Here is a 14,447-nt window from a genome sequence, read left to right on the forward strand (position 1 = left end):
GAAACATGCCGGGGCAACTGACAACATCTGAAATCAAACCAAGAACTGTGGATGTCACTCCCAGTCCATGTGGATGTCCCCCTTCTAGACCATTAGGAAAGGTAAAATTTAAATCACACTCTTTAGAGCATTTCCAAAACAATCAAACAAAAATCTTCTGAAAACAGAGAGCTAAACGCTATTGTATTTAAATTTAAGAACTGTTTTCAAGACCATGAAAATCCTCACGCAATCCTAGACTTTGGGTCAATGTACATCAAGGAATGCAAGCCAGAAAACCTATGGAAGGCCATTTACTAAATTTGTGTTCAGAAGGGGAAGCAAACTGTGACAAGTACCCTATGAAATTTATCAGACTCAGAAGTCCACCATACTATTAACAAATATGGATCTTTAAAAAACTTTGAATTTGGGAATTAAACATGTACAAAAACGGAGAGTAAATAGGTCAGTGAAATGTAAGCAAGAGAGCTTTGATACATGGTATCCTTTCAAAATTAAATTAAAAAAATTAAGAAACCGATGGGAGGGTTAGTGTTACCATGATTACAACATGAACGCTTGCAATTGCTCCTTAGGTCCTGCTCGCTGTGACAAAAGCATTAACCCTAAAAGCTGCCATAATTAGGACAATCCCTGCGCTCGCCTGATGCTCCTACTGTTAATGCCGTGACTCAGTTTCCTTTTGGAGAGAAACGGGACAGAAGATATTATATTTAAATCAGATTCCAGATCTCTTAGCAGACAAAAATCTGAATTAGATGTCTGAGCAGTGCAGACAGTCACTGTGCCCCTGCCCAGAACATCATCTGACAGTGAGAGGAGGAAGACGACGAGCCCGTGCATCGTATGGGTGCGCTGGGCTGATTTTCTTCCCCTGCCCAAGGCTGGGTGAGTGCCCTTTGTTTCAGCCGCAACGCTGCCGAGCTGCACAGCTCGTGCTGCTATACATAGCACTTGTACGGTACGCGCGGACGTTAAACCCGACTCCGGCTCTGTTGCTAAGAAACTACGAAGGACAGCTTTTTTGGCGCTCTTCATTTATAAAATAACCACTCTGCCCGATGGGAGAACAGACGCAATCTCTCAAGTCCCCCAGTGTCTTGTTCTCGTTTTGAAATGAACACGGAAAGATGATCGAGAACGCTACGAAGTGTAAGCGATCTCCATTTTTAAGACGCCCTTGAAAATGAGATGAAAAACATGGTTTCAACAATCAACTGCTAGAGTATTTATTAATCTTCCAGGCAGCAGATTCCTTCCCTCTGGCAACAGCGAACTGTGCTTCTGTCTCCCTATTACAAAGCTATTTTTTTAAGGAAACAAAACCAAAGCCCAACTTGTGAAAGCACCTACAAATTATTTAGTTTATAGAGGAGTTCAGCTCAGAGTTTAGCTTCCTGGCCCCACGCAGAAATAGCCCTCTGAGCCGTGGCAACTGGCCAGTGTAAATATTTGTTGTATTATTTTGGGGGATCAGCAATATGGTAAGTACTTAATAGATAAAAATATTCCACATGAAGGCAGAAAGACGATGAATCAAGAAACATATGGCAGTTAAACAAAGCAAACAAAAACTATAATGATATTGTTAAGAAAAGGCTAACTTATCTGGCAGCTGTGGAAAGATCAAGATTAACGAAAGCAGTGAAATCACCCATTTTGAAGCCAAGGTCACTGACAGGATTTATAGATTTATCCCTGAAGGCAGCCTTTGCTGAACATGAAATGCTGAAATAATTTTTTTTTGAATCTACCCCCACCCCATTTGGGCTATCTCATTTGCTGGAGGCTTTTAAAATTCATTCCTCTTCACAGCTGGTTAAACAATGGAATCTTTCTGCAAACTAAAAGGACAAAATTGATTGCCCTACACAAACTTTTCTGCACGTATAATTGATTTTTAATTCACTGTCTCATTTCCAAAAGGACTTGACGATAAACTCAGTGCTGTATGTGCAATATTGATCCCTTTAACAAGGGCTTGGATCAAAGACTGATGCAAGTTAATCACAACCCAGAAGATGGATATCTTTTGTCTAAAAAGCTGTGTTTAAGCTAAATTCACCTTTCCTAGCCAGATTATACATTATATTTTCTGGCTGTATTACACCTCATAACTTCATGTATCTGTCAACTGCTAAGTAACTGGAGTTTTATGCAACTCTTAAATAATTGATTTTTGTTTTTTTCCTCCCAAGCAGACGAGTCTCATCCTTCATCAGTTACTTTTTACCAGAAGGACTGATGGTTTTTTTTTTTACAGCCTAAGTTCTTAGAATATGCCACAGTCGGGACTGTACATTCCCACCTTTATTCTTAAACTAAAACTTGATTTATTCTTATTAAAATAGAGGACTTACTAGACCATGGCTTGTTTTTCTTTCAATCCTCAGTTAATTTTCAGCTGTTTTTGACTAACGCACTTGCAAACAGCATCGGACGGCTTAATTTCTGAAGTCCAGAAAACATTAACAGGAACTGGTACTCTGCTAAGAAGCTGTAATGTTTACTTTTTATGGATAAAAAATTAAAACCAAGCAGCAAGTGATATCTTAACCTTCTAAGCCCACTCAATTACTCAAACGCAGCCTCGCAATGCCAGCCTCCTTTTCAAATATCCCTTGATGATTTTTTTTCCCTTCTCACCGTTCAAGAGGCTCTGTTTCAATTTTGCTATGAATCACATTTTCTATAGCTGCCATATAAACAGTAAATAAAATTCATGGTATTTTTGCCCCAGTAAGCAGCTCTGTCTTCCAGCATAACTGAAAAGGCTGGCTTCAAAGGACTGAGCAATGAAAACAATGTTTTCATGAGCAGATATTCCGAAAAGGGCAGATGAGAGACATTTGAAGATGATTCCAGGCAGAAAAGCCAGGCAAATAAGTACGTGTGTTTCGCATAAGTAATTTCTTGACCAGCTACACTGGATTACAAACACTGGTAAACACGTTAGGGAATTAGTTTGCTGTATCTTGTCATTTTTGGCAGACAGATCTCCACTTGTATTTTATGACAAATGAGCTTTAAGCTGAAGCCAGGTGTGGATATTTTAAAATTTATGAACTTGTAAATCCATGTACATGGCCAATTAAGGTTTATCGCCAGCAAGGATTAACTATCCCTGCACATAAATTTAAGAGGTTGTTTGAATCTAGGTTGTTTACCTCAACTACTCTACATCAAAAGCAATGTAAAATATTTAAAGGGCAGCATATTTCATGATAAAAGCTAGTTATCAAGGATGTCACAGTGTGTCATCAGCAATTCTGCATGGAGATGCACGAGTAAAACCTCCTTCCTAAGGAACATTTTACATTTTCTTCTTGAGAATTTTAACATCTCTTGAAAGATGGGACAAATGGGAGGAGAAAAAGGAGGAAGAGTCCAAGAAATAATGCGGAAACTACTGCTTCACCCTGATTCTCTTAACTTTGGAAGGCAGCCCTGAATTTTAGAGGTGGTTCAATTAGCCTCACCAATGTTCTTCATAATCAACATCTGAATGCTAATTAGGAGCACAATTCCATGCAGCAAAAGCCTCCCTGTGCAATAAACTGCAACACAGCAGCAGTGAACTCTGCCTTCAGCAAGCATGCATAAATAAACAGAATTAATAACTACCCAAGTGTGGACGGGTGACTTAATCTGTTTCGATTAGATGCAGCTCTGCCTGAGGCCTTTGTGTTATTTAAAATGTGTTCATCATGTTTAATTAAAAACCTAATAAACTAGAGGTTCTCTTTTAGTTCTGATTTGTATTTCTCTCTCCTGTAAGCTGTATTGATTTTGGTGGTACTTTCGATAAAAAGACAAAAAAAGCATGTACTGAATAGAGACCAAAAAAAGAGAACTGTTCTGCGAAGAACAGCTAGAACTGGACTATTTCCTTCACTGTTCCCAATACGTTGGGCAAGCCGGAATTGAAAACTATTTCATTAAATTAAAACTTCAGATGAACATTGTATCTGTTGTAAATGACAGTCATTTGATAGGTTATTTATCTGAAATGGAAGTGTGCAGATACAGCTCATTTTGGGACCAGGAGCAAGCGTAAGCTCAGAATTGTTCTGAACATCACTGAAATTATAAAAGCTGCTTTCAGAGCACGTCTCGTCCCAAGAGAATGGAAATCCCATTAGGACAATTTATCTTGGGAAACATTTCCACTGAAACCACAGCAGAAAATGGGGCTGTTTCAAGTCAAACTAAACTGAAAGCAGCTCAAGATCATTGCTCTGGGTCTGGCACATGGGGAAAGCGAAGCGGCACGTCCTCAAGACAGGCTCCAGAGTTCAAATACAGGTGCTCACAAACGGGGTTAGTTGCAGTCATTCCCAACAGACAAAAAGCTCTAAGTCAGTATGTTTCAAAATACAATTTCAACGTAATTTTTGAAATATTTCCATCTGGAGAAGGTTAATTGACCAGCACCACCCCATCCCTAATAGAGATCACTGATTGTTGCGTCAAAACTGCCCGTACTGTCAGAGACGCAAAGAGCCACTTTTAGAGGTGGCCAGGAGATGCAGAACAGACTACTTCTCTTCCCCTCCAACAATCCTGGCTGAGCTCCAGCAAAGCATTTTTGTTGTCTCAGTGCACTGAAAGGCAAACACTACGTCCCGCCCATGCCACAGCCCATGGCTGCACGCAGGATGAGCAGACCGGAGCGTCACAGAGCCCACGTGCTACCAGGTCCTGGGGACTAGAGAAGACAGCTGAAGAAAATGAAGGGAAATGAGGTTACTCTAACCTCGCACTGGTGAAGGACATCGGCCTGTCAAGTGCACGAGGGGTGAGGTTGGTCCCCCTGCCCCAGAATCATGCCATTCACATCAGGCATGGCATTCATGGTCAAAACAACCTGCTCTGTCCTAACAGCACGCTGCGTGGCTTCTTCCCAAACCAAGCATCCACCTGGAACCTCACTGCTGCTTTCTGGCTGGCCCTGCAGCCCAGCTCTAACAAGCACGATCCCACCAGGTGATGCTGCACAACGTTGGTCTGCGGGGTGCTTGCTTGGAAAGCGCTTCGATGCGGCGTTCTGCACCACAACTGCTCGATGAATTTGTCTGCAGGAGTAAATTTGTCAGCATGGCAAGAGAAACCAAGCCCTGCTCACCAAGTCACGCTGGAGATTGATGCTGTCAGGTGGAGCAGCAGCCTTTATAAACAGGAAGCAGCTGCTCTTAGAGCTGCCTCTAGATGCATCAGTGAAGGAGCTGCTTCAGCTGGTTTTATTAGGCAGTAGGGAAGACTGTGGTTTTCAGTGTGCCCCCGAATATACGTACTGGAATGAGAAAGGTTTAAAAATAGCCATGGGTTTAGAAACACCAGGGAGACAGCAAACCTCCATCTTCATATTTACAGAGCCTTCCGTTTAATTCAATCAGTGGTAAATTTTATCCTCTATTTAATTTGATCTAAACCTCTGTAACCACTTCATCAGTAGTAAAAATAACCTCCATCCTTTATTTTAATCAGTTCTGATCACTGCAAGGCAACTCCTACCGGATAGATCAGTCACAGGCAGCAAAGTGCTTTTAATTAACAAAAAAGGCTTAATCTTTGGGCAACGGATAGTCTTCAGAAAGAGTTAAATGCTAACTACAATAAATTTGAGCTATTCACACAGCATCAGATCAAAAATCCTCCTGAAAACTGCAGAGACCTGTGCTGGACAAAGCCTGGCTATCATAGACACAGAGGAAGGAACTACAGTAACCACCCCAGCACAGTAGAAACTCACTCAAAACACTCACGCAAGTAACACACCAACCAACTCGGAGGATTTTTGACCTAAGGAAGCACAGCATTTGAAGACTGACTTTTGGACCGAGCCAGTTGTTTCCCTCCATCAGTGTGCCCACACTTCCCCTTCGGTTGCTTTTGCCACCTGCTAACCTGACATTGCCCCGGTGCTCCTTTCCCTCTGCCCGGCCATACACCTCACCTCTTCTTACAACAAAGCTTTTCAGACACTGACCTTACAGGGCTGGCAGAAAATTAACTCATAACAACAAAAGGGGGAATGTGTTGTTGTGGGGTCTACAAGGGGGAAGGAGAATATTATAGGATCAGAATCGCAGGAGCGGAAAAAAACGAGACAAGGGAAGCTGTGACTTAGTTTTATTAATTATTTTCTGGTTGTGGTCCTGGCCAACCTGCTCTAGGTGGCCCTGCTTGGGCAGGGGTTGGACCAGGTGGTCCCAGAGGTGCCTCCAGCCTCAGCCATTCTGGGATGGAGCTGGTCATTTACAGAGCCTTTCCCAGTTCAGGAGGTTAACTTGGCAGAGCTTAGTGCCTAGTGTGGCACCTGCCTATTCATACGAATTATAAAAATAACTCAGTAGGTATTTGCTGGGCTGCAAGAGGAGATGAAGCCCAGCACAAACAGGGACATGGTTTGGACCCAGGTCTTCCACCTCCCTCACTAGTGCCACTCTCAGGTCACCAGCCCCACATCACCAGAGGCTCCCTCCTTCTCATTGCTTCCCATCACGACATGGGGGGGACACACTTAACACTAAGGTTTTCCCTGAAATTTAATTATTTTGGCCAGATTTGGGGTTTGACACAGTCTCTTCCTCTGAAAAACACTTGGCTGTGGAGCTCCCGTGCAGCTGCAGCACCCTACGTATGGCGCAGGAGGAGTTTGCTGCAGGTTTGCAGAGCCAACGAGAAGGAAACTTGCCTTGCAAGCCCCAGAAAGGCTCAGGAGTGCAGTGCAGCTGCTTTAATCTGGAGTTTTCTACAAACTGCCGGAGACGAACAAGCTATGAAGTTCTGCAGGTGGAGCTTAGCTGTCTATAAATAAGAGCACAGTTTGATCTTTGGCTCTGCCGAGGCTGGAGGGCTGCCAAGTGTTTCTGGAAACTTGGATGGAACAGAACAGGAACAAATATGATAAAACGAGCTGAGACTGACAATGATTTATAGAGTTAACGATCATTAGTCTGCACTCACAGGGGCTGTACTTTTGGAGTAATGTTTCACTTTTCAGTAAATTTTGCTTTTTCTTGCTCGCAAGGCTCTGTTCTCTACCATTTAACACGGACTGCTGATCAAAAACCCTGAGCTGCAGCAGCTCTGGCATTCTCAGCATAGTGCAGCTGATGGAAAAAACAAGGAGAGTGAAAAAAACACCCTCGGCACAGAAGAAGAGGAGTTGGCAGCGTTCAATTTAACCATTCTACAGAAAGAATGTAGGCAGAGAAAACGGAGGTAATGACAGCGCGAGGACAAACACAGCGAGCACAAGGCACTTGAAGCATTTGTTCCAACAGCCAGCGCCCCAAACCAAATGCCCTTTTGTGACGAGATCGCTGAAAACCTTATTAGGAAAGCATGTTCTAGGCTTTTTACTCACCCTCTACTCGCCTTGCTGCTGTGCTAGCACACACTCTTCTTCCACCCTACCACTTCAGGCACCCTCCTTACCACAAAGGTTCTTTGTTGGGCTTCTGAATAAAGCCGACTTGAACACAGGTTTACACAGCCTGGCCTGCCCTAATCTAGCTCTTGCACAAGGGTATGTATGAGGAGAGAGCAAGTACACACAATTCATTGGAATAAATCCTTGAAAGGCTTTCAGATAAACTAGAGCTAAAAAAAAGTCTCTCCAGCCACTGTCTGAATAATTAAAAAGTGTTAAGAGCCCATAAAAACACCACCTATTACCAGCTCTATTTTACAGCACCAATGCCAGCTTAATTACTTAACAAAAGAACACAAATTGTATTTTTATTTATGTTTCCAAATGTACTTTTACTCTACCAATTAACTACCTTAAAAGTTCATTCATTAAAAAAAAAAAAACAGCAATCCACAAAACTTTGCTCATCTCTTTTACGTGAACCATGTTGTCTTGCCCCGAATCAGATGTTTCATTTAGACACCTGGTAGGTACACGTGACGAGTTGAATTTCTACTTCCATTTAGACCATATTTATTAACATACATGAGAGAAGCAGCTTTTTGGACAGTGAAAGGTAAAAACCACAAGCGAGTCTGAGGTTCTTCTTCGATAAATATTTTATCATAGCTAAATTTCAGCCATCTGATTTTCTATTTTAGTGCGCACCACCACCTAATTATTGAGCTAGGAAATAACCTTTTTCCATTTTCACCAACCCAGACATGCCTAGTCAGCTTGCTAAGGAGGCACCATCTTCTTACACATTACATCTCACATAAATCTATTTTGTTAAGTGCATTTAACAGCAGCATTAAAATGCAAAATATTTTTAGGACTTAATCCAAGTGAACTCGTTCAGCACTTCTCTTCTCCCACATAGCGAAAATGCACAAGTGTCTCCCTGTTTGCAGTCAAGTACTTCTGTGTGAGCTCAAGCTGCAAGGTCTGACAAACAAAGGGTTGTAACAACAGCATTTGGTTTCCACATGCTGCCAGAAAATGCAACTTTTGTGCTGAATGCAACAAATATTGCTATTTATTCAGGAAGAATAAGAATCTGCTTGTTTACTAGCTGTCAGCAAATTAAGAATCTAGAGTTTGCTCCCAACTTCGTGTGATTTATAACCCTACAAAACACTTTAATAAGCACAGTTGCATTATGTCATACACATAAAAATTAAGCCAGCAGCAATCTCACAATTGCAGCAATTAAACTGCAGAACAAACAAACCACAAGGAGAAACCTTTGCCTTTTTAATTTTTGCACAGATATCATCTCCCCCAAATCCTGCAAGAAGACACCGGAATACAAAATGTGGTCCATTTGACTGGGAATGTGGAGTGCTTTCCCAGCACCTTCTCTGGCAATTAGAGCTTTTCTGAAGAGGTGTCTTTCTCAGGTCAGAAGTCCCCCCCCCCCCCCCCCCCATCAGACTGCAGAATCTTTTAATAGGCTAATACTTACTCTTTTAGTAGGCTAATATCAATAGCAGAAATTTCCATCTGAAGCCATATAGACCAAAAACCTCAACCTCTGGCTGAAGGAAGGAATGACATGCTGACATGTTCCTTCACCTCTGGCACTACAGCCCCAACCAGATACCCTAGAGCTCTGTAACTACCTGCACACACCAGAGAAATCACCGTGCTGGTTCCTCCTTACGCTGTGCATGTGGATGAGGCTTGCAGAGTACCAGGATGTTAAACTGTATGGACCCAAATCCAAGTTCCATAACAGCGAGGACATGATGCTGTGCTGTATATTTACTGTACGCCCCACATTCATCATGCCCATACATTATTTTGGGAGCTTTGTTTAAGATGGATGCGCTGTTTTCAGCACGGTTTTGGAGCCTGACGAGTCCTGCATACTTGAGCATGCATGCAGATGGTGTGGCTAAATCCCAGCTTCCCTATTATCCCCTTTTGGTCTGCTCTTTGTCAAAGACTCATCCATCAAGAACAATGCCAGCAAGCAATTTCTAATATCCCGTATGAAGGGAAAAAGAGACTTAAAACTCGGTTTAGGAAAAAACACTGCTATCTAGCTTCCCATTAGCCAACTTGTGCTGACGCTGGGAGCCTCCTCCTACACCAGCAGGTACAAATCCAGGACAATACTTCATGTGCCTTTTTACATCTTGTCCTACTCCAATTAATGGATGGGGCCAGCCTGCCTGGAGGTGAAAGTGGAAGTGAAATTTAGAGCCCAGAGGTTTTCCAGCTGTTCATCTGCTCTACGGAGTCCTCCCAACAACAGTCACTTGATCCTCTCCTCTCATTCTGTGTTAGAAAAATAGCCTAATAAAGTTCTGTACCCTGAATGAGAGTCCACTAACTCAGGAGTGTGCAAAGATGTATCCTGTGCAATAAATTATTTGCGTCTTTTCTTTCCCATAAAAATAACCTCTTTAGGAAAAAAATAAAATGAATGAGAGAAGCAACATGAACTATAAGGCTCAAGGGAATAATTCATTTCCCTACCACTTCATCTTCAGTCCAACACTTCTCAATCAGCTTGGGCACAGGCTTCTTCACCAACCGCTGCAGGGCTTTTCCAGCATCATAGTTACTTTCGTGTAGCTAAAAAATAAAGAAGACAAATAGAACATTCAATGGAATTAGCAGTGATCCGATATTGGAGAAAAAACTAAAGGGGGCCACATGAGATGCTCTACACCTAATTATTTCTACTGTTGAAATATGAAGTGAAATTTAAACAACCTGAAGGTAATTGGAATTTTATTAGTAGCAGAGACAGCATTAAAACAAGTATGGTTTTCCCCCTCCTTCCTGGATTTCTCCCAGATGATGTTTGAGGCCATAAAGCACTGAATATTTTTGGTTATATTTTAAAAATACATCTTTTACATTATAAACTCCAAGGAAATTTTTAAAAAGCTCCAAAGCATTTTTCAAACAAGTTGTATTTTACACAGCAATATTTTGTTCCAATTAGTATAGCCAACCAGAAAAACCTAACATACAGGAGCGATTATAAGCTATGGGATGTCAGATTTACCACCCAGAAATTTCTTTTTACAGGATTCTTACTGCATTGCAAAGATCAACGTGTTATTGAAAAACAAATATGGAAAAGAAACACAAAGCCTCTGCAGATAACTAGAGGAGTACATAAAGGCAAGTAGGAACGACTACATTGACATTACTGTTTCAGATGGTCACAGCCTACACCGTACCTGATTTTCTACCATAAAAGTAGGTAAGTATATGATCAAAAGCTGTCTGAAGTAGACATTTGAATCAGGGTGAGGTAGAAAAACAACTACACTGAGAAAAACATTCAGCAACGAGCCCAGGAGAATCTCCAGCTCTTAACTCTTGATAGAAAACATTTAGCACGCTGTAGATTTATCGCCTGTCCTATCTTCAAAGTACAGTGGGATTTTAAGAACTGGAGGACTAGTCAGGAGCCTGCTCTATATCTTCGGAAAGTGATCTAAAAGAAAAAGACACATTGCTGGGGTGACAGAACTGAATTATCTTCCCATACCCAGAAGGGAGAAGGATTTGCATGCAGACTTCCCTGCACAGACAAGAGCGAGTTTGCTAAACAAGGTGCTACGGACACCACAGCTATTGACTAACATCACAGATTTTTATAGATCCTAAAAATTTTCTTTATAATAGCAATAACCAAACTGTAATTCCATACATTATCGCCTGCTTTTCCTTCCTGCCCTGAACGTATCCCAAGCTCTCTGCATCCCACCCTCTAGAAGCATCTGTGCTGCCAGCCCTACGTCCCATCCCTCTCCAAAAATATTTCAATGAGTACTCCAATTCTTGAACTTGTCCCAGTCTGCAGAACTGAACAGGGATGAAGATACAATTACTGCACAGCAACAAGGTATTAACTACTTTGTCTCTATTAATATGGTTATACCAAACCTGATTATAGGAGGATGGGAAAAAAATCTCATTTTTCTTATGTCAAAAGTGAAATTATTTCTGTGAACGATAGGGCAGAACATTCAACAGGTCTGCAAGGGCCACTGCAGACCGTGGTGAAGGCTGGCAAGGCGGAAGTGGAGCCTTGCACCACCAGCAGGGCTCATGCAGCTGTGAGAACAACGCACATCTGTATGGCCCTCACTTTTACGTCCTGGCTTTTGTCGACTCGGGCCTTTGCAGGTTTTAAATAGCTGGTGAATCTGTACACAAACTGCTTTTTTTTTTTTTTTTTTTTTTTTAATAAAACATGGCTCGCTTTTTCAATAATATTGTAAGTGGGTAGGAAATGTCCCAGGACAGAGTGCCGAGCTCACACAAGGCACCATGGTCCATCATACAGAGGCACTTCACAAAATGGTGGAATTGGGGTACCATGTATCACAGCATGCAATCTTCCCAATTATTTTATTAACATCGCAGCTTTCTGGTCATGGATGCCACAGAACAGACTGTGACAGCCTGCAAAGCCCATCCATCTGCAGTGCAGAGCATGCTAGGAATTACTTTCCTTTGTGAGGTCCCCAAACATACTGAAAGTAACAGCTAATTTATTCTATTTACTGGTGAAATTTCAGTTCCAAGTAATTTGAAGCCTCCTTTGTAACACCTGAATAGCTGAGTTTCCAGAAAACAATTTGATAAACAATCGCTATTGAACACCTGGGAGGTCCAAAACCACCGAGGACTGAAGTTAGCTGTGAAAGCCCAAGTGCACAGCCCTCTAGAGCTGCGCTGCGTACCTCCTTGCTGGTGGGCACAGAGACGTCATCGGCTGTGTTAGAATAGAAATTAGCACGTTACAGGTAACACTTGGTACAAATTGTCTCGAATCTTCCAGGAACAGTAGGAGCAGGCCTTGAACTGATGAAGGTGCTCTTCTACCTCTTGCCCCAAGTCACTGGGGCATCCAGGATTTGTTTGTGTTCGACGGACGTCTTTTAAAGAAAGTTAAGGACTTCTAAGAAGAAAAGGTCACTGCTGAACAAAGACCTCTGATCAGAGCCTGGGATGGAGATTTAGAACAATCACCAGCGTTGCCTTAATCGCATGCCTGAACATTTTTTCCCTTACCACCAGCTGAAGTAACAATCGTGTACAGGGTGTTACTGCAATAAAGCAAGTGCTTGGCTAATATAATGGGAACAAGAAAGAAAACTCTAAGCCAGGACCATTTTCTATTCAGCTTTCTACGTGGTGCCTACAAGAGAGTTACAGAGACTGTGTGCAGTAACTACAACTATCTGGACCTTCACTGAGCAACCAGCTTGCAAAAAGTCATCTCCTCCCCATCTCCTGTCCCAACTCCCATCTCCGCAGGCTGCTGCAAAGGACGCATTAACACGTCAGGGCCATCACAGCACCTCACACTGCTCTAAGTCAGCACGATGCATCACCCGAGATGACTTCATAGGAATCACTGCTTCCAAACGCCTCGCCACAGGTGAAATTTCCTGACATAGAGCAGAGCATCAGCTTACAAACCAGCTCACAAACCAGCCTTGTTGCCCACGTCAGTGCCAGCTCCCAGGACTGCAGCTCCACGCAGGAGGAGCAGTGCTCTCAGCCCACCTCCCACAAGCCAAACGATAAGAGCCGAAAGGCAGACTTGCAGTGCCAGTGCTCAGTGCCAACACTCAAACAACGCGACTGCCTTTAAACAGCTTTCGTAACTTGTTTTTTTTAAGCCTCCTCTGGTATGCAATACCTACTTAAAGGCAGGAAAATAAGATGTCTTTTCTACTGGGCACACAGAGGTTTTTCTCCTTGTTTGCTCTCCAGAACTGGGAACACATCCATCTTCAAGTAAAAAGGACTGTTTGTTTTGCCAGCTCACCTTGCAAATGCTTTTTTCTGTGTGTGCTACCACCTAAAAGATTTTTCATTTTGGAAATTTGACAGCGTGAAGAGAATAGAGCTTCTGTTCCTTCTCCCTCCTTGCTCCCTCCCAAAACACGCAGCCATGCCAAAGCCCCTTTGTAAGGTGGAGGGAACCTGTATTTTGCCTCAAGGAACAACAAGTGTTGTTTTTTTCCCCTGGCTGCCCTATTGCCCAAACCTCTCAGTCTGCAGATAATCAGACAGAGAAAGAAAGGACTGGGCTAACAGGCGACTCTGCCGGTTACCGAAAAATTTCCATGTTTCCAGGCTGCCAGAACTGCCCCAAACCTCCACCAGATGATAGGAGCAGTAGCTTCTGACCAAGTGGTTACATTCAAACCACAAAACCCATGAGCACAGACAGAAGGAAGAAGTCATGTAAGAGAAAACAAACAGAAGTGAAAACAAGAGAACTTGTCCGGGTTTGGAGTCTCCTGAAAAACGTGACTTTGATCAAGGGACAAAATGCTTTTCTAAGTGCCAGGAGCAGGATAATGCAGCAAAAGGAAAAATGTATTTGTGTGTAAGTGCCCAAGTTCAATCTGCTTCTTTCAATCTGGCTGATGGATCATTCTCTGCTTATTGCTTTTGGTCATTTAATATATATAAGCACTTTATTGGCAAGCAACTTGAACATATAAATAATAGCTAATGATGACTGCCTACGGTTTAATTAACTTCTGGTTGAACTTTTCAAGGTATTGCTATAAACACCAGATTACCGTCCTGTCACCTAGAGAATTATTGTTTTTAACATTAACATCTAAATTTTGAACTGCTGTGACATAACGTGTAAGTACGTTTGTCGCAGTTGTTTGCAAACTTGGAATCAGAAAATAAAGCAACTTCTGCATCACTGGGCCGGATTTTAGATTAAAGAAGAATTCTCAATATGCACGTATCCAAAAAGCTCATTTATATTACAACAGTCATTAAACAACTCTAGATCACAGGAAAGCCTTATTAGCATAAAGTCTGCACATTACCACAAGGTTTCAAGTTTCCACCACAGCTTCTCAGCCGAGCTGCCATTTTCTGTCTGCGTGATGTTGCAAATAAATTCTCCTTTTGGCATGGCTCAGCTGTCAGGCACCTCTGCTCAGTAATGAACCCATGAATTACATCTTGCAGCTCTGACATCCCTGGTCTCGCTCATCAAAATATTGTTCTT

At 42.3% G+C, this 14,447-nt stretch overlaps 1 protein-coding gene across 4 annotated transcripts in view; it reads right to left on the reverse strand.

Moving 5' to 3' along the window:
- Positions 1-14,447, reverse strand: part of RERE (arginine-glutamic acid dipeptide repeats) — a 232,765-nt gene that overhangs the window by 65,204 nt on the left and 153,114 nt on the right. For all 4 annotated transcript variants that reach the window (XM_035557534.2, XM_035557535.2, XM_050714887.1 and 1 more), the window contains one exon: positions 9,908-10,006. In XM_035557534.2, the coding sequence (XP_035413427.1) occupies positions 9,908-10,006 (99 nt within the window). The remainder of the gene's footprint in view (positions 1-9,907; positions 10,007-14,447) is intronic.

Source organism: Cygnus atratus, chromosome 21 (assembly GCF_013377495.2).
Source record: "Cygnus atratus isolate AKBS03 ecotype Queensland, Australia chromosome 21, CAtr_DNAZoo_HiC_assembly, whole genome shotgun sequence".
Classification (NCBI taxonomy): domain Eukaryota; kingdom Metazoa; phylum Chordata; class Aves; order Anseriformes; family Anatidae; genus Cygnus; species Cygnus atratus.